Source organism: Rhinoderma darwinii, chromosome 2 (assembly GCF_050947455.1).
Source record: "Rhinoderma darwinii isolate aRhiDar2 chromosome 2, aRhiDar2.hap1, whole genome shotgun sequence".
In the NCBI taxonomy this organism is placed as follows: Eukaryota; Metazoa; Chordata; class Amphibia; order Anura; family Rhinodermatidae; genus Rhinoderma; species Rhinoderma darwinii.
Genome location: NC_134688.1, coordinates 337,916,468 through 337,937,685, shown reverse-complemented (window position 1 = coordinate 337,937,685; position 21,218 = coordinate 337,916,468). Strand labels below are relative to the sequence as shown.

Sequence of the window (21,218 nt, the reverse complement as noted above, 5' to 3'; positions counted from 1 at the left end):
TATTTAACTATTAATTCTTTTTTTTTTTATTAGTACCACTAGGGGACTTTACCATGCGATCTTTTGATCGCTTATATAATGCTTTGCTATACTTAGTATACCAAAGCATTATTGCCTGTCAGTGTGAATCTGACAAGCAATCTATTAGGCCATGCCTCTGGCACGGCCTAATAGGCATGCAGCCAGCGCAGGCCTGGGGGCGTTTGTTAGGCCCCGGCTGCCATGGCAACCCATCAGCGTTCGGCGATTGAATTCGCGGGCCACCGATCGGTGACAGAGGGAGCTCCCTTCCTTTGTCAAACAAATTAAATGTTGCAGTCGCTATAAATCGCAGCATTTAAGGTGTTAAACGGCCAGGATTGGAGGTTTCTCCAATCCTAGCCATTGCAGCAGGAGCCCGGCTGTCAGTCACAGCTGGGTTCCAGCAGCGATCATACGGGCACAGCTTCTGTGCCCGCACGATCTCCTTCACATACATGCACGGCGGAATGCGCTAATGGCTGCATTCTGTGCCGTGCATGTACGTGATTATGCGCCAATGGGTTAAAGTCTGTTACCACACTTATGATCTCCTCTTTTGGGCTGTGTTCACACAATCTAATTTTGCAGTGGTTTTTTGAAAAATGTCAGGAAAATTCCTGTAATTTTCACAAAAGTTCATGGCAAAAACCGCTGCAAAGTCTAAGGGCTTATGCACACAGGCATATTACAGCTCCATACAACTTCTGATTTGTACACGACCCATTGAATTTTACTACTGTACCTCAGTTTACAGGCTTTTTAATCTGATTCTGTGGATTCCGACAGAAAAAAAATTGTGGACTAAGCCATCGGACTTTGTGTTAGATAGGTATACGCTACAAGCATTGATTCTAGGCTAGGGTATTATATCTTTGTAATATGGTGCCATAAAGAGGCTCTCAGCTACATAGTGTGTGAGCCTTTTTCTGGATCAAGAGTTGTAATCCACATTTTTCTTTTACTGTATCTATTTTAGTACTGTCCTGTGCCTCTCCACCTGTTATAGAAAATGGACGTTATTATCCAGAAAAAGAAGACTATACCTATCTTGATTCTGTTTCATATAAGTGCAATGGAAATCTAGCGCTTATAGGTGAACAGAATATTGCATGTACAGAGGAAGGAAAGTGGAGTTCTAACGCCCCAGAGTGCAAAGGTTAGACATGTTTTTACAATTATTTTTATTTTAGAAAATACTTAGAAATAGATTATAATATGTGGGATAACTGACTTAAAGGGAATCCGTCACCAGCATTTCACCTATTGAACTTTACTTATCCCTTACTGGCCGCTGCTATCAAAATTTCATTGCCGTTATCCCGTCTCCTAAACTCCTCCTCGGACTGTAAATAACGGTCTGTAAACATGTTGCGCCTTTTATCGTAATAATTCGGTGTCCCGTTGTACGCTCACCCAGAAGAGGACATCAATGCACAAGTGCGGGATTTTATCTGCTGGGGGAAGGCGAGGAGCTGTCATTTAAAAGTAAAGAGGCGGGGTAAACTCGGAAAGACTTGAGGAATGAAGATATGACTCTTTTCAAACAAAGATTTGACTCTTTTCAAACAAAGATATGACTCTTTTATGCTCATTTGCATACGGTGTGGGAACACTCAAAAACTGAATACTGAAGCTACAGAGCCGACTAAGAAGACAATTTTAGGTTAAATAGAAATGATATTTCACCCACTACCCCCTGGTATTGCTGGTTTAATCAGTAAAATGCATATGGCATTTCATCCAGATCCTGGTGCAATGATAAACTTTAAATCAGTCATTGAAATTCACCAAGATATAAATTGATGGTCTATCCTTAGGCCCCTCACAAATCACACATTGATAGATGACTATTATAATTTCAATTTTAAGGCTTTAAGAGATTCTGTCACAATTTTCTACCCTGTGAAGTTAACAGAAGGTCGTGTCTGCATGCAGGCTCTCTCAGCAATGCTAATATTGTGAGTGGAGGAGATCTGGTGGAGATTAAACCAGGGTAGAGTTCAGACTTCATATGTTAACTCGACTTCAACAGCCACGCCTTCAAATGCATCTGAGGTAAAGTGGGGAGAAATAGTGGACATTGAGAAAGAAGGTTGTGAATAAGCGGAAGACGCCATGGCATGTCCATGAGAAGGTCGATTAGATCTGTGTACCAGGCCCATCAGGGGGCAGTCTAGAGTAACCGGAATCATGGGAATGCCTTTCCTTTTAGCATTCTCAGCAAGGGTGTAAGTGGATGGAAGTGGAGTGACCAGCCCGTCGACTGTACTGGTCCTGGGATCCCATGCCCTGGCCGCATAGGTTGGAACATCGTGGTTGAGACTGGACACAAATAGATCTACATCCGGGTAGCTCCACTTCTGGCACAGTTGATAAAATACCCTTAGGTAAAGCGAGAATTCTCTCCCGGATCTAGTCTTTCTTGGCTGAAAAAAAAAATCTGCGGACCAATGACTACTCCTGGTATGTGGATGGCTAACCGTGCTGGAATATGTTGCTCTGCCCACAGTATGATCTGAGCGAATACCAACATAGGTCACCTGACATCTGGTGCCACCACGGTGGTTCAGGTAAGCAACCGCGGTGTTGTCAGTCTGGATCCTGACCAGCCGACACTGTGGAAAAAGAGTCCAACGGGAGAGGGAGAATTGCCCTCAATTCCGACAGGTTGATCTGCAAGAACATTTCTTCCTGTGAAGAAGTTCCCTGAACTGTGTGAGGACTGAAAACTGAACCCCACCAAGACAGACTGCTATCCCTGGAGATGGAAAAGACTGACCCATCGAGATGGTCGGTGAGATCTCCCAACATTGCAACTCCTGATGGACCCGAGAGTACAGGAGAATCAACCTGTCCAATGACTTCTGAATCTTGTCCCAAGTAAAAGGATTGCCCTCTGGAGGGACCTGGAGTGAAATTGTGCATATTTTACGGCCTTAAAGGTTGACACCATTCCGCCCAATACTTCCATGCAAAAATGGATAGATAAAGAGTGTGCTGGCAAAGAAGAGTCACCTCAGATCAAATTAAGGCTACCTTGTCCACCAGAAGAAAGATTCTGGATATCCTGGTTTTGAGTATCATTCCTAAAAACACCATGCTATGAGTTAGGACCAATAAGGATTTTTCCACGTTGATGATCCATCTGAATCTTCTCAAAGAGTCCACAGAGATCTGGATGCTGTGAAGGGTGTCCTCTCTGGAGGCTGCCTTCACCAAGATATCATCCAGGTAATGGATGACAGCTACTTCCCTGGAGCATGGAAATGCCATGGGAGTCACCAGGACCTTGGTGAATACACTTTTGGCAAGTCCAAAGGGAGAACGACAAATTGGAAATGTATAGAACCCACTGCGAAAAAAAAGGATACATTAGTGGGTCCTTACGATGGGGATATGGAGATATGCATCTCAAATGTCGATAAGAAAAAATAATTTTCCTTGTTCCAGTAATGCAATGGCGACCTTAAGAATTCCACGTGAAAATGTCGAACGCGAATGAAGCGGTTCAACTTCTTCAAGTCTAGGACCCTCAAAATCATTACAGCTGAGGAACTGGAACAATAACCTTCTGCAGAGAAGGGAATGAACAGACTGGAAAAAAGCAAAAGCTCGATCAGGAGCGCAAGGAGGAGTAAAAAGAGAGAATCTTCCAAGAGGAAGCATTCAATACTCTGGAACCCAGGTTTTGTCACATAAGCGAGCCAGGTTTCCTGAATGAAAAGAAGTTGTCTCCCCACTCAGATATTCACTGTGAGTGTGGAGACACCTTCGTGCTGAAGGTGTCTTGTTGCAGGGGGGCCTCTGGGACCTGGGCAGCAGCTGCCAAGCTGGTCTAGGCTTGAAAGATAGCCGTCTGGAGTTGTTCGTTTTTACCGTCTTCCTGTCTGGTCTGAAAAAAAATTATCTCAGCTAAGAAACGTTGGGAAAGGAGCAAAAATGGTACGATCGTAGAGAATAGGCCACGCACTGTGAGGTAGCCTGTAGCCTCAGAAATGATCTCATCCCGTTGTTTACCAAAAAGTCTGCCACTTATGAAGGGAAAGCCAATCATGGCCCTCTAGGAAGCTTGATCAAGATTTCAACCAAACCGAGCATCGGATGGCAATAAAATTAACAGAAGCACCGGCATTGAAATGAGCTGCCTTAAAAAAAAACTTTTAAGCATGGATAACCTGAGAAGTGAATTCAGTTAAGTCCTGCTGTGGCGCTCCCGCTAAAATGCTGCCATGTTCACCCAGGCGGTGCAAAAGCCGGACGCAGAGCGAGACCTGCAGCCAGAAAAACAATCTTGTTGTAAGGAGGGTCACTGAGAGAAGCCGCCTCAGCCAGAGGAATAGTAGTGCTCCTTGATAAATCAACAAGCAGATGCATAGAAGGAGACAAAAACCACAATGAGACCGAATTTTCCTGAAAAGGAAATAAGGCATTTGTGCACTTAGAAACAACAAGATGTCTGTCCAGATATTTCTACTACTTGATTAATAACTTCTCAATATGCTATGGTTTGGAAAACATTTTGTGCTGGCGCTGTAAGGCTGCTTCCTCCTGAGAAGCGTATATGTCCGTTGCATGCAAGGTGTCTCTTATAGCATGCATTCAACTCCTGCATAGCATCTGACAAATACAATTCCTGTTTTGACTAAATCTGAGTCCGAAGACACATGGGAGGAAAGAGACTGATCCACATTGGAGGCAACATCATCATTGAAGACTGCAACAGGATCTCCCTGGAAAGAGTTCGACAAGGAATGAGGCCTATCCAAGGCAGCCCTACCTGCTTATGGGATCTACTGTGAGAAGTAGACAGAGTACTATGCAAAGGGCAGGAAGGAGGACCCCTGAGCTCATTTGCAATTTGGGAAGGCAAACACTTCAAAGACTGAGCCATGAACTGGGATAGTCTGGAAAGAACCATAGGGCCTGAGCAAAATGGGGAGCCACATCATCATGGTGGGAGCCATCTGGGAGACCCTGAATATCAAGCACTGCGGCCAGAATCGGGTAGATTGGCCGCGGTTAAATTTTATCACAACTGCAAAAAATAGTGTAATACAGTGTTAGCCAGAAACAATATGCAATGTTAAATACTTTTGTGTCAAAAAATGGTTAACGAGGGTTGTTTTTTTTGTTATTCCTATAGAATAGTTTCTGTATGTGTGTATGTGTGTATGTTTCTATTAACTGTATTACTACTGCTTTAGTAATGGCTGCTGTCTAATTAACAGCGTCCATTACTAAGACGGGGCTTAGTGTTAGCCAGTGAAAAGGCTAACACTAACCTCCATTATTACCCAGATACCCACTGCCACCAGGGTTACTGGGAAGAGCTGGGTACGATCCAGTACCCAAATATATGTAATGACGGGCGGGTACTGGGGCACCGCTGGCTGGTATTACTAGACTGGGAAAACCCAAAAACCGTGGCCTTTCCCACCCTGGATCCTTCCCCCGCACTGGATCGTACCAGACTCTTCCCGGTACCATGGATGGCGGTGGATATCGTGGTAATAATGGGGGGTTAGTGTTAGCCTTTTCACCAGCTAGCACTAAGCCACGCCTTGGCAATCTGTCAATCAGACAGTGGCCATTACTAAGGCAGTATTAATAAAGTTTAAAAAAAAACAGAGACATAGAAAAAATATTCTATTGAAATAAAAAACAAATACACAACCCTCGTTAACCATTTTGTTGAGAATAAAAAAAAAACATCATCGAAGTAGTCCTCGAATCAGTAGTCCAATAACCGAACCTGTAGAAAAACAAACACCCAAAAAAATATAGTGACATAAAAAACAAAGCAATTATACTAGTCTTTCCCGGGTCCAGCGCTGGAGCCACAACGTCAGAAAGCTATGCTGTTTCCGTAGGTTCGGGAGTTATGGGGGGATTCACCACTAAAAGTTCCTAGGGCAGCAATAACTCTAAATACAGCCCCGCTTATGGTTGGTAGAAAGGCTGTTCACACTTGGTTGGTAACTTAGCCTGGTTGGTATACAGATATTCATAAACTGTGTTTCTTTTTACCTGAGTGACAATATTAAATTGGGTATCCTTACAAATGCTCCTGGACCGCCCTGTAAAGTGAAAATTGAGAGAATTATCCCTGCCACAGGCTTCTATTTTTATTATTCACATATTAGTTTTAAAATGAGAACCATCACATACTGCGAAAAAGAACAATATCATGTTGTCTATTAAAACCATTAGGAACAATTGCTTTATAAATAAATGTTAGACTAGAACATATTTACAAATATTTGCATCCCAAACTGCAGGACATTTTTAGCCCCATTTATGCCCATTCTAATGATATTTACCATAAACCCTGGTCCTTTTGCAATCTGGTTCAAGTGACTATCCTGTGAAAATTAAAACTATATTGGCATGTATGGAAGGGGTTATCCCGAGGTCATAAAAGATTAAAAAAAACAAAAAAAAAACACAAATGCATTTAATCAAACTAATACATTGCTAAATGCACTCTGCCTGCATATAAACATATTTTCGCATTACTCACCGCACTCCAGTGTAACACTATTGCTGGGAAATGAGACGCCGAAACAGTGTCTCTGGAAATATGGGTCTGGCTTTTTCTACATCGTCCCACTTCTAGACCCCATGCGGTCACATGATTTGATAATGCGCTGATACAAGGGAGAAAGAGAGCACTCTCGGACACGTGGGCCTGTGTCGGCATTTTACGTTTATGTGTTGTCCGTTAAAAAAAAAGGACATCACACGGACCTATGCAATTCAATGGGGCTATTCACACGTCCATGGTTTCATGCAGAGCGTGTCCGTTGAATGAAACTCACTGCATGTCCTATTTTGGTCAGTTTTTGCGGACCATGTTGCCCATTGAAGTCAATGGGTGCATGAAAAACACGGACAGCACACGGACGATATCTGTCTGCTGTCCGTGTTTTTCTCGCACCAGTTGCTAAAGAAATGATGAGAAAAAAACAAAACAGAAACACTAATGCCATACGGAAAGCACCATGATACTACACAGAACGGAAATGTGTGAAATACGGTCTGTTTTTTTGCGGACGCAAAATGGACTTGCTTGTTTGAATAAGCCCCAAGTCACTCAATGTTATGATATTTTGTGAGTGGAATAACATTTTCTGGTGCTAGATAACCCCTTTTAAAGAAGCACTCCGATGAAAAGTTTTATTGCTTTGCCCGTTTGTAATGGGCATCTTGTACATGTATATGCTATTTATTTGCTCACTGAGCTTCTAGTCTTCAAGACACAGGGGAAGCCAGTTTTTCTTTGTACGGCTATGAGATTCACATTCTGAGTCTCATAGATTTACATAGAGAAACTGGTTTCCGGTCCACACATGAGACGCTGTGTGACTCGGCCAGCCAGATTAGAGATCACGCGACCGCACGGGGGAGCCAAATGGAGCCTGTGTTTTGAAAACTAGACGCTTGGTGAGCAAATAAAATGGCATATACATGTGCAAGATGCCGATTACAAACGGACAAAGCAATAAACATTTTCATGGGAGTGCTTCTATAAGCAAAAGTATTTTAAAAAATATTTACCGTATATTTTTTCTATTTATTCTCAGTTGTTGTGTGTCCTAATCCAAATGTGGACAATGCTTTAAAAACGTCAGGAGTTACAGGCCCATACAATCTGAATTATATTGTGAGATTTAGGTGCTGGCCACACCACAAACTGATTGGATCTGATACAGTGACATGTAATCAAAATAGTAAATGGGAACCTGAGCTGCCAAAGTGCCTTGGTAAGTACTCAAAACTTTAAAAGTATATTATACAAATACACATTAAATGGTAGATGGCAGATATGCATGTAGCCGCCAGCCATCAGTGTTATTGGATATATTCTAGTTTGGAAATGCTGATTATTATTGATTGTCGAGTATTTACATGTTAGTCATGACCTCTTTTTAAGGTATTTGCCGTTCTGCTCCTCACTTCACATTTGCGGAACTGGTGGATCCTACTGCTAATATAAATCTCCTTGAAGGCACTACATTGGAGTACAAATGTAAACTAGGCTATGAACCTGTTCCTGGTGCAGTGAATACAGTCACGTGTTTAAAGTTGCAAAAATGGTCCTCTCCTCTGAAGTTCTGTAAACGTATGTATACATTTATCTATTACTATGTATGCAAAGGTTTATAAAATGTTATGTAAATGAAGCTTAAACAGATCTATCACCAGAAAATTCTTCTCTATTTAAAGGCAGCATTTTATAGAGAAAGTTCTGCTAATCCATTAGACCAAAGCTGTCCAAAGCCCATAAAGGGAACCTATCAAGTGGCCGAGGGTGGCATAAAGTAGTGACAGAAACGTAGATTTCAGCGGTCTGTCACTTTTGTCTTTCTGTGGATTGCTTTCTGTATACTTACACAGTGAACGTTGCAGCACGATGCGGAGCGTGGTAGCCAGGAAGTTTGCCGTACGGCGCTTTTGCATGTACGCCGACTCCTTGCCCACAGTGCTCTGCATCGGGCTGCAAACGTTCACTATGTGAGTACATAAAAAGTACTCTACAGACGAAGTGACAGACCGCTGAAATCAGCCTGGGCAGCATAAACAACCTGACCGGTTCCCTTTAAGTCAGGCTGATCGGATTGAAGCAAACTCAAATCTTGGCTGTTACCGCAGAGTGTCAGCTGTAATATACAGATGACACCTGCTGGTTATGACGAGGGCTCCGCCTCGCAGCATAATGGTTTGCGGGAACCCCTTCCTGACATATATACAGTCGTCGGTATGTGGTTCAACCTAAAGTTGTTAACTGACAATTCAATCCAGCCCTGAGGTGAGATGACAGAAATCAGGAAAAGTGAGATAAATCTCAATGTGTACTGTCTCATTATATTGTAGTGCCCTTTGGTTCAGAAGAAAACACAAATCCAGTACCAAGCAAATATCCGAATAAAATCCAAAGATTTATTTGTTGCAGTATATATAAAAGTCCATAAAAGAAAACCTGACTGATTAACGTTCAAGATGCTGCAGTCAATAGCGTTCGCGCCATCTTAATGGTACCAATAAAAACTACTTCCCATCCCGCAAAAAACAAGCCCAAAAAACAGCTTGATTTAAAAAAAAAAGTATTTTATTGTGCAAAGGCTGTAATATATAAAAACTATATAAATTTGTTATCACCGTAATCTTATCGACCCGCAAAATAAAGTCGACATGTAATTTGGCGCAAAGGTGAACCCCCGAAAAAAACAAAAAGAATAATACACAATTCCAGAATTGCTGTTTTTTGGTCATCTCACTTCCAAAAAATATAATAAATAGTGATCAAGAAGTCACATATGTCCCAAAATGGTACTATGAAAAATGACAGCTTGTCCCGCAAAAAAAAAACAAAAAAACCCTTATACAGCTCCATGAACCACAAATAAAAAAAGTACATAAGGAGCTTTGCAAATGCGACATGGCATCCTGAAACCAATCAAGCAAAATCTGCGTTCTAAACGCCAAATGGCGCTCTCTCCCTACTGAGCCCTATCGTGTGCCCAAACAGCAGTTTATGATCACGTATGGGGTGTTGCCGTACTTATGAGAAATTTCTTTTGAAATGTTGGCGTGATTTTTTTTTCCTTTATTTCTTATGAAAATGAAAAATGTGGAGCTAAAAACAACATCTTATTGGAAACAAATTAAATTTTTAATTTTCATGGTCCAATTCTAATCAATTCAGCAAAAAACCTGTGGGGTCAAAATGCTAACTATACCCCTAGATTAATTCCTCAAGGGGTATATTTTTCCAAATGGAGTTACATCTCAGGGGTTTCCACTGTACTGGTACCTCAGGGGCTCTGCAAATGCAACATGGCGCCCAAAAAAACAATCCAGCAAAATTTGCATTCCAAAAGCCAAATGGTGCTCCTTCTCTTCTAAGCCCTGTTGTGTGCCAAATCAGCAGTTCATAACCACATATGGGGTATTGCATTACTCTGGAGAAATTGCTTTACAAATGTTTGGACCTTATTATACCTTTTTTCCTTGTGGAAATTAAAAATTTTGAGCTAAAACTACATTTTATTGGACAAAATTTAATTTTTTCATTTTCACGTCCCAATTCTAATCAATCCACCAAAAAAAACTGTGAGGTTAAAATGGCAACTATACCCCCAGATTAATTCCTCAAGGAATTCCTCAAAGGCTATGTACACCTTTGACGGCATTTTTTTTTTTTTTTTAATAAATAGATTAGTCAGTGTGTTTACTTTTGGAGATACAGCTGTTCAGTATTCTCTATAAAGAACAGCTGTATGGCTCGCTTTTCACTGAATACGTCAGTCCCGCAGACTTGACGGGTTCAGTGTTGGCAGGTCCTATAATCAATCACATCTAAGTTATGAACTTAGATGTGATCGTTTACAGGTGGATCCTGCATGTGAGAGACACTCAGGACCCGCCGACACTGAACCTGTCAGGTCCACAGAACTGATGGATTCAGTGCAAAGCGAACTATACAGCTGCTCTGTATATAGACTACAGAACAGCTGTATCTCAAAAAGTAAAGTTTTTTTTTTTCATAAAGACTAATTTCAAAGTTACACTAAACACTAGTCTATATATTAAAAAATAAAAATGCCCTCAAATGTGTACATAGCCTTTAAGCTAAAAATTCTGGTCATACCTTTAGCAACACTTTTATATGCAGAAAATAAACATGTCGCTCTCCACAAGACTCTGAAGCCTCGCCAAACTTTACACGATCTTTATGTTAAAAAAAAAAAGTGGAACATGTGCTTCATATTTATAGTGCTCAGGCTGAACACCACAGACAACTGGTATACATTGATAAATCTTCCAAACACCGCCCTAAATCCCTTCCTTTCTTTTACATAAAACATGCTAAAACTTGCTTGCAGCCAACACTAGGGGGAGCTCCGTGCATATGAATTTAGACGGGTACCATTGGACTCAATGAAAGCTGTAAAAATTTCTAAGCACTGAGCTATCCCTAGTGGTGGCTGCAGAAAACACTACGGGGGGAATTGATCAACTTTTCTACACCAGTTTTCTGCAAATGGCACAAAAGTGCTTTACGTCGGGTAATAGGAGTAGTTCAGAGCTGGGCACTCTTCCCACCACGTCCTTATAGTGTTAGAGATGGAACCTGAAGTGGGGAAAAACTGCTGTAAATTTCAGGATACAACTAATACCCTAATCTTGTTGTGTACCTAAGCAAAAACTGTGCAAGAAACAATGGACAAACTGATTATTTAAGGATCAGCAGCAGAAGTCTTGTAACCTGTCCTATAATAAGAACACACACATTCTGATATTTTATGTATGGCATTTATTTCTTTTACACTGAAAAAAAAAATTAGATTCTTAAAGGCTCTGTCACCAGTTTATAACTGCCCTATCTTCTACCCAATGGTAATGTGTTGTTTTAAAAAAAAAAAATGTTTCTTTTTGACAAACTTATGAGCATTTTAAGTGTTATGCAAATTTGTTCTTAATGCCCAAGTTGGCGTTTTTTTTACACTTGACCAAGTTGGGGTAGTTAAGAGAAGTATATGATGTTGATTGGTCAGCGTCATACTCTTCTCTTTACAATGCCCACTTGGTGAAAAATAAAAAAACGCCCACTTGGGCATTAAGAACAAATTTGCATAACACTTAAAATGCTCATAACTTAAAAATAAAAGTTTAAAAAAAAAACAAAAAAAACAACACATTACTTATCTACATTAAAGTGCCTATTAGATTAGGTAGTAGGGCAGTTATAAGCTGGTGACAGAGCCTCTTTAAAGGCTATGAAAACCTTTGAAATTAAATTAAATTTTTTAAAAAATAAAAGTGTACTGTATTATATGATTTTAAGCAATAGGTTTTTATTTAAAAAAAATGTTTTTACTTTTTGAGATACAGCTTCTTTGTATCCTGTATGCATAGAAGCTGTATCTTGCAGTCATAGCCGAATCTGTCGGGTCAGCAGGACTGACGGCTCGGCTGGAGCGGTTCTTGTGTGTCTCTGACACGCAGGATCAACCTGTTATCAATCAAATCTAAATTCATGAACTTAAATGTGATGGTTATTAGCTGGATCAGAGACATCTAAAACATTGTTTTATTTAAAAAATAAATAAAATTCAGCTGAAAGGTTTACATACCCTTTAATGCTAATTAAAAGCCCTTGTGCACACTCCGGGAGTAATACGGTAACCAAGGCAACATTGCCGCCCAGCATGCAGTAGTGTCTCTTCATTTCCGATGTCGGGTCAGGCAGAAGATCACAATTGGAGGAATACTTTAAAGGGGTTTTCCAGGACCAATTAACTAATTCCTAGTTAACTAAACATCTAAAATCAATGCAGTTTGTAATATACTTGCGTTTCCATAGTTGTTCCTAATGCCGTATCTCGCATGCGTGATGCGTCGTCCACAGTAAATCTGCACTTCTGCCGCTGCCCCGTACCTGAGCCATCACCTCCCTTTTCCGGTGGGCTCAGTGTACTGACACGTCATTCCTGACGTCACTGTACACTGTGGGAAGGGGTAGACCGGATGCCCTACCTCCTCCGTCGCTGGGCATGCGTGGTTGATACACAAACCGTGTTTACCATGCAGGCTCAATCCTCCACTCTCACAGCTCCTGCGTGGCTTATGGTCCCCCAGCCTATGCTGAATTCCCCCTTTGCGCCAGGCATTGTGGGATTTGTAAGCTATGAGAGTACAGGAAACGGGTGAGTAGCGGTAGTACCTGATGTAAACACAGATCAGCCACAGCGCACTAAGAGTATGTTCACACGCACTGTTTTCAGATGTAATTCGGGCGTTTTATGCCTCGATTTACGCCTGAGAAAAACGGCTCCATTATGCCTACAAACATTTTTTTACGATGTTCTGTTCCCACGAGGTGTAATTTTACGCGTCGCTGTCAAATGACGGCGTGTAAAAAGACGCCCGCGTCAAAGAAGTGCATGTCACTTCTTGGGACGTTTTTAGAGCTGTTTTTCATTGACTCGCTCCAATAACGTCTGTAAAATACGCTGTGGAAAACGCGAGTTGTTAAAAAAGTCTGAAAATCAGGAGCTGGTTTCAGGCGAAAACAGCTCCGTAATTTCAGACGTATTTTGCTGCTGCGTGTGAACATCCCCTTACAATGAGTAAAATGAATAGAAAAATCAAGCTGGGCAGCATTGTTAAACCAGACATAACAGAAATATCTTAAAATAAAAATTTTAAATCGATACCGGAAAACCCCTTTAATCAGACCATACACATTGTATGAAATTCAGCCGTGTGACATAAGCCGATGTCACAGGGGTATGGCAGCGATTTATTCCACTCTCCCTCTTATTCCCTGCCCTTATAGATACCCCAGGTACAGTGTTTTATTTTGTGTATGGAAATGTCATACTGCTACATAAATGTCTGCACTGTAAAATCAAATGGTTTAGGTTCAGTTTTTTTTAATCTGTTTTCTCTTACTCAGTAATAACTTGTGTAGAACCAGAAATTGTGCCTCATGGAAGAATTATTTCTGGGTTGTACTCGTTTGGGAGTCGTATAACGTATGCTTGTGAAACTGGGTGAGTAAAATCAATTATTTTACATTAATGTTTTTTGATTAATGATCAGGACTGGTTTCCAGCCCCTGAATGTAAACGTGAATGGTTACATTCACTGAGAGCAAGCAGAAATCTTGAAATGGGGAAAAATTACTACACAAAGTATATTAGAATGTTTCCAAACTTCAAACTTTTACTATACAATGAATACAAAAAAATTAAATAAAATTGGAAAAACACTTTAACCCCCCCCCCCCCCCTTTCTACTGATTATTCCAAACGGTGCTTGTGAAGGAGGAAAGTACAATACCGTTTTGCCTGAGCGTTGTAAAGAGTACGGAGTGCTACCAATCAACACAAAATATGTGAAAAAGTGAAATAACATAAAATAAAGTTCTTCTCCCGATATCTGTTTGGATACCCAGTTTGGTCTTGTCTGCCTTCATGCCTAAACTGTATATATGTTACATCATGTATATTTCTGCTGCATTTTCTGCCATGGTTTTTGCCAAGGTTTATTGTAAACCTGAACAAAAATATTTTCCTGTAATTCAAAAAAATCCTTAAAGAAGCACTCCACTTAATTTTTTTTGTTGCACCCTCCATTTGCACATTGGTGTTTCAGTGGGGTGTTGTGTGTATACATACTTACCGATCCTCGCATCTTCTCGTTTTTCGGGTCCAGCGCCGCTCGCGTGATCTTCATTCTGACCTGGTCTGGAAAAGCTGCTTTTCAGAAAACCGGAAGTAAGGATCCCTATGCATTCCTATGGAGCCTCGTTCTGGCATTGAGAGCCCGAGTTCTGGTTTATTCAAAAGCACAGCGACTCCAGTCAAGTCAGAGGGAAGATCACGTGAGCGGCGCTGGTCGCGAAAAAGACAAGATGCGGGGATGGGTAAGTATTTTTGCACATAGCAACCCACTGAAACACCAATGTGCAAATGGAGGGTGCAATAAAAAAAAAATAAGTGGAGTGCTCCTTTAAATTGCAACAAATGCTGCAAACGCTGTAGATACTAAGGTCTCTTATGCTCTTCATTGTCCCGCTTCACCTGATATGTTCTGTCAACGTCTCCTGGACTTTTAACCTTTTTGCTTCGAGGGGGTTTTGGTCATTCTGCACCCCTGAAAGCCAGGCCAATTTTCACACTTTTGACATGTACAAATACAACCTAAATTACAAAAAAAAAATCCTACTAACCCACCATACCTATATTTTTTTTAGAAAATAGACCCCTGACACATGATCAAAATGCTGCTCAGAACTTTATAACCTCAGGCAATATTGTGTCTTTATGCAATTTTTCATAAAAAATGTATTCAAATTGAATTTGATTCACAACGCATCCCAAAAATAAAATTTCAATATAAGTTCAAACATACCATTTATGCCTATGTCTACTTGCACATCTTCATAAAAACACTAGAATTGAAGAAACCAAAAATCTGGTCTTAAGATTCTTTTTTTAAAGTAATTTATAAAATACAGGGATTATACACCTTTTTAAAACAAAACAAAAAATAAAATTATATTTTTTATTTAATTCTTTTATTTTTCATTAACATGATTCAATCATAAAAAAAATACAATACCCCCCCCGCCCATCCCTTTCCTGGTGCCAAAGAAGATAAGGAGAGAAAAAAAAATACAAATATCAAACCTGAGGCTTTAGGGCAATAACTTTGTCCCTGGTATCCAGTTGGTCAATCCAACGTCTCCAGCTATTACAAAAAGATGTATACCTCCCTTTTGAGACATGGTATGATCTTTCATGAAGCAGCACTCTAAATACTTCCTTTTGCCATTCGATCACTGCCGGAGGATTTTTTACAAACCACTTCCTCAAGAGCTGTAATCTTGCCAAAAATAACAACTGAATCACAAGATCACAATCATCCCCCTGCTTCAGCCCCAATACTTGTGAGGGATCTCCCAAAAACATTAAGACTTCAGAGTTCTCCAAGGCCATATCTAAGATAGATTTAATAGTTTCAATTACAGATATACAGTATTGATGCAGTTCTGTGCATCACCACATCACAAGAATGAGATCAGCCTGATCTATATTACAACTAGGACAAGGGTCATTCACTCTACATCCCATGCTATACAGATGTTTAGGAGTGAAGTACAGGCAGTGTACCAACATAAATTGGGAGAATCAATGTGAATAATTTAGTGACACACTATTAAGCCCTTTGATCACCTCCATCCATGTGACTGTGTAATCCTTCCCCAAATTTTTCTCCAATTTTTCATATAAATCCACCCCTACTGGGCGATCTCTCTTCATAAACCTACTTAGCTCATTATACACCAAAGTAACCCCTTTTCTTTTCCCCCTTTTATACAATTTTATAAATTATTCCTCTGAACCAATCTCAAAACATTCTTTATTACATGTCGCTTCCCACACGTGAACTATTTGAAAATAGGTGAAGTACAGATTATACACCTTAAGAAGGGGGTGCACCCCAAATCCTATATATTTCCTGAAAGCAGACAACCTGATGATTGCAATTATTTTGACATGCTGTCAGCAGCCATGTCCACCTTAACGTTACTTTGTGACAAACAGGAATTACTTTTTTTTTTTTTTTTTTTTAAAAAGCATTTTAACCCTTTCCCGAAATCCTCCATATATATATACGGAACTGTCGGGCTGGGGTACCCGCAAAGCGCAGTACCACTACTTCACGGTTATAGAGCGGGCTCAGGAGCTGAGCCCACACCATCACCGCCGGGTGGCAGCTGTATATTACAGCTGAAACCCTAACGTAACGGCCAGGACTGGACCTGGCCTCTGATCCGGCCAATTAACCCCTCAGATGCTGCGTTCAATAAAGATAGCAGCATCTGAGGGGTTTTTAGCCATCGGCATCCCAGCAAAGTGATCGCTGGGTTGCCGGTGTTTGCAATGGCAACCGGTGGCCTAATACTGGCCTCCCGGTCTGCCCTCAATGGAAGCCTCTTATGCCCTGCTCAGGAGGCATGGCCTAAAAGGCTTCCGGTACTAATAGCAAGATGGCGCTGGCTCAGCTTCCGACTCAGAAGCTGAGCCGGCATCAGCAGTGGGAGTCCGCTATATGCTGCATCTTAGTGGTTTGTAGCAAATTTGCAGCCCTGCCATGCGATGCCGACTGCTACTATGCCGACTGCTACTCCGGAGGCAGAGCCTCATCGGCTTGCTGTCCGTAAACAACTGACAGTTCTAAATTAGAACTTCTAATACATTGCACTACAAAGTTAGTGAAATGTATTGTAACAGCAATCAAACAGTTGGACCTTCAAATCCCCTGGTGGGACTAAAAAAAGTGTAAAAAAAAAAAAAGGTTTAAATAAAAGTTGTAAAAATTAAAATAAGTTTGAAGTAATAAAATAAAGCACAATTGCCCTTTTTCCCTTATCAAGTAATTTATTATTGAAGAAAATAAATAAACCATACATGTTTGGTATCGCCGCGTCTGTAACGACCTGAACTATACTAACTAACGGAAAAATATTATGTTCTGTATCCCGCGCAGTGAACGCCGTAAAACAAAACCTAAAAAGCATTGCCTACAAGAATAGCTAGTCTCGCAAAAAAAAACAAGCCCTCATACATTGATGAAAAAAATAAAAAGTTATGGCTCTCACAACATGGCGACAGAAAAAATACATTCTTTTTACAAAAGTAATTTTATTGTGCAAAAAGTTGTAAAACACAAAAAGTGCTATAAATTTGAAATCGTACTGACCCGCAGAAAAAAGTTAACGTAATTTATGACGCGTGGTAAACGCTATATAAAAAATAAAAATAAACTATGCCAGAAGCCCTACTGTGTGCCCAATCAGCAGTTTTTGACCACATATGGGGTATTGCCGTACTCAGGAGAAATTGCTTTACAAATGTTGGCGTGTTTTTTCTCATTTTATTTGTTGAGAAAATGAAAACATTTTACCTAAATCTACGTCTTATTGGAAAAAAAATATTTTTATTTTCACTGCTCAATTCTAATAAAATCTATGAAACACCTGTGGGTTCAAAATGCTCACTACATCCCTAGATTAATTCCTAGTGGGGTGTAGTTTCCAAAATGGGGTATTTTTGGGGTGTATCTTTTGTTTTGGCACCCCAAGACTTCTTCAAACCTGTGACATGGTGCCTAAAACATTATCTCATAAAAAGAAGGTCCCAAAACCCACTAGGTGCTTCTTTGCTTCTGAGACCTGTGCTTCTGTCCATTGGCACACTAGGGCCACAAGTGGGATATTTCTAAAAACTGCAGAATTTGTGACATAAATATTGAGTTTCGCTTCTCTTGTAAAGCCTTTTGTGTTACAGAAAAAAGGAATTAAAAATGAATTTCTGCAAAAAAAAATGTAAATTTCGACTACTTTGCTTTAATTCTTGTGAAACGCCTTAGGGTTAAGAAACTTTCTAAATGCTGTTTTGAATACTTTGAGGTGTGCAGTTTTTCAAATGGGGGTGATTTATATGGGATTTGTAATATATAGGGATCTCAAAACCACTTCAGAACTGAATTGGTCCATGAAAAAATAGCCTTTTGAAATTTTCTTGAAAATGTGAGAAATTGCTGCTAAAGTTCTAAGCCTTGTAACATCCTAGAAAAATAAAAGGATGTACAAAAATCGATGCCAATCTAAAAAAGACATGTGGGAAATGTTAATTAGCATTTATTTTGAGTGGTATTACTATCGGTTTTACAAGCAGATACATTTAAATATAGAAAAATGCAAATTTTTGCAGTTTTTCACTAAATTGTGGTGTTTTTTCATAATAAAATACCGAATGTATCAATAAAATTTTACCACTAACTTAAAGTATAATGTGTCATGAGAAAACAGTCTCAGAATCGCTTGGATAGGTAAAAGCATTCCAAAGTTATTACCACATTAAGTGAAACATGTCAGATTTTAAAATTGAGGCTGCGCCCTGAATGTGCAAACTAGTCCATGTCCTTAAGGGGTTAATATAGATGCAGCTCTCTGGCTTGGCTCCACTCTCCCATGGGCCCCTGTGCAGCTGAACTGGCTGCACAGGTGGTATGACCGCCCCTAACCAGTTCCAGATTTTTCTATATCATAACGCATGATGGTTGATTGGAATCCAACATCCGATTTGCCTCCAACGCAGCTAGCATGTCCTCTTCTGATGTCATAAATTGTATCATTTGAATATTTTTATTTGTCGTTTTTTTAATACCCCAACCTTTTAATTAACTAACTTGGATCAGACGTGGATCGGGGACTGCAAAACCCTGTCACTTACATCTCCTTGTAATTTTTTAATACTGATCTGGGCTTTCTTTCCATTCCAGATTATTTCCCCAAAGATATAATTTATAGAATTAAATTTTTAGGAATTTAATAAAAAATAGGACTAATAAGCATGATATATATGGCAGCTTGAGAGCAAAATAGACTTCACTAAAGCTACATAAAAACTCAAAGGGAGTAGAATGTGTCTTTATGCATCCATGCCTTCATTAAGAATGCAGATGTCAATGAAGGCTAACAGATACATAGGGTCTGGGTTTATTGTAGAATAGCACTATCCACCTCCTAAGGCTTGGTCCAAAACAATACTTCACGAAGACCCGATTGAGGAAACCCCATTTGATACAACCGAATGCTCTTGACCCATCGAGTGTCCGCTGGCCCCCTTAAAGGTTCAGAAATCTAGAAGAATTCATAGTTGTAGACCTGGTATTTTTGAATAATAATTTCCAAATTAACCTTAGAAAATCTGTGTAGCCAGGAATTTAATATCCACATTAATCAAAGTAATTTTATAAGACTCAACTTTAGCAGCATTTTTACCTTGTTTTAAAATAACTACAATTGATGTCTTATACTTTGATTCAGGTAGAATGCCATTCACAAATGCGTTGTTAAAAACCTGCAGAATGGTAAGGACATAATGTATCTAAATACTACTTATATACCTCGGCTGGTAGTCCATCTACCCCCAGAGACTTTAGACCTTCTAGACTTTCTACCTTTAATGACCGACCTTATTTTCTCCAAAGTGACTGGGGTCTCAAGCAATGTGGCAATTTCTCTTGACAGACAGGGAAGATCAACCCCCTCCAGAAAACGTCTTATCCAACCCCCCCCCACCACCCCCCCAGTGAATTTCTGTTGAGTTTCATACAGTTTTTGATAATATAAGAAAAGCATATTCTTCAAATCAGCAATAATTCTCCCTTGAAAACAAAGAGGTGATAAAAGAAGAATCTTTCCTTCCTGACATATTGTTTGCTGACCACCCATTACATATTTAGGATTTTAAAAAAGATTTTTATTTTGGGCCTTTACTAATAACGATTTATGCTGTTAATCTCTATTCTCTTATTTGGAATTTGTGATAAATCTACTCTCTTCCATGTTAAGTGTAGTTATAACCTCGTCCTCATATTGGAATCACAGCCGTCCTCCAGCAGGTGATCACGCGGGAACAGCTTAGCCTTTCATCAGTAAATGTAACTGTTTCTAACAATACTTTACAAATGGAGAGTGTTTCTTTATTATTATTTTTAGGTACAAAATGAAACGCTTCAACTTCAGAACCTGTCTGTCAGATCGATCTTGGAGTTTGCCTATTCCTGAATGTGAAGGTACAGTTCTAAATCATTATCTTTTAATATCGTGCACAAAGGGGTTGTCCGGTTTCAGCAAATTAATGTTATTTTATGTATAATTAAAAGTTATATCATTTTTCAATATACTTTCTGTATTAATTCCTCAGGGTTTTTAAGATCTATCCTTGTTGTTATTCAGTAGGTACATTCATTATTTACTTCCAGTTGATACAATTACGTCCATGGTCATGTGATGGACACACAGGTGCACAGCTCGTGACAGTATGTGTTTTTTTAGAGCTGTGTATTCCAACGATCCCAGCACCTGTGTGTTCATCCCATGATTATGGACATAATCTTATCCACTGGAAGTAAATAATGAAAGTTTCTACTGAATGACTGCAAGCCGTGATCTTGAAAACTGTTTAGTAGAAATAACAAAAAGTATATTGGAAAATCGTATATAACTTTAATTATACAAAAAATAACATTAATGTGCTGTAACCAGACAGGCCCTTTAAAGAATATGCCCATCTTTTAAAACACTGTTGTTTTTTGGTTCAACATTCTGATATATATATATATATTTTATAAGTGTTAGAGGTCTGAATTAAGTGATACAGTTCTGGCTGGAACAAATAAAATGGAAAGCGCACCATAGTGCAAAGTGTATAAAACAATGGATAACAATGATCCTCTAAACGGACGGAGCCGCATTTACCAAATCGAGTCGTGCAATGAGCAGGCACAACTCTGGGATGCACGTTTTGTGTAACGCCAGTCCTCCAATTAGCATGGTTGCTGCTCCACCTGCAGACCGCGTGTCTGAGACCAAATTGAAAAATCCAACGAAAAAAGCAGGATAAAACGGGCACCACCAGAGGGTTAAAAAAGAGTGGAGGGATCATAATATTATAAAAGAGCATTTATTCCTTGTACAACGCATTTCAAAGACGTTCTCACCTTTTCATCAGGTACAAACAGGTGTTATCACAATACCAGAATTTAAACAAAAATCCAACCCACTTTCCTGTTAAAACAATGGATGTGATCTTATTTCAAATTTTACATTT

General features: G+C 39.7%; 1 protein-coding gene across 3 annotated transcripts in view; it reads left to right on the top strand.

The window, feature by feature from the left end:
• The window catches only part of LOC142743191 (complement receptor type 1-like), a 228,807-nt gene that overhangs the window by 110,598 nt on the left and 96,991 nt on the right, over positions 1 to 21,218 (top strand). For all 3 annotated transcript variants that reach the window (XM_075853687.1, XM_075853689.1, XM_075853688.1), the window contains 5 exons: positions 998 to 1,177; positions 7,605 to 7,784; positions 7,955 to 8,143; positions 13,484 to 13,580; positions 20,105 to 20,181. In XM_075853687.1, the coding sequence (XP_075709802.1) occupies positions 998 to 1,177; positions 7,605 to 7,784; positions 7,955 to 8,143; positions 13,484 to 13,580; positions 20,105 to 20,181 (723 nt within the window). The remainder of the gene's footprint in view (positions 1 to 997; positions 1,178 to 7,604; positions 7,785 to 7,954; positions 8,144 to 13,483; positions 13,581 to 20,104; positions 20,182 to 21,218) is intronic.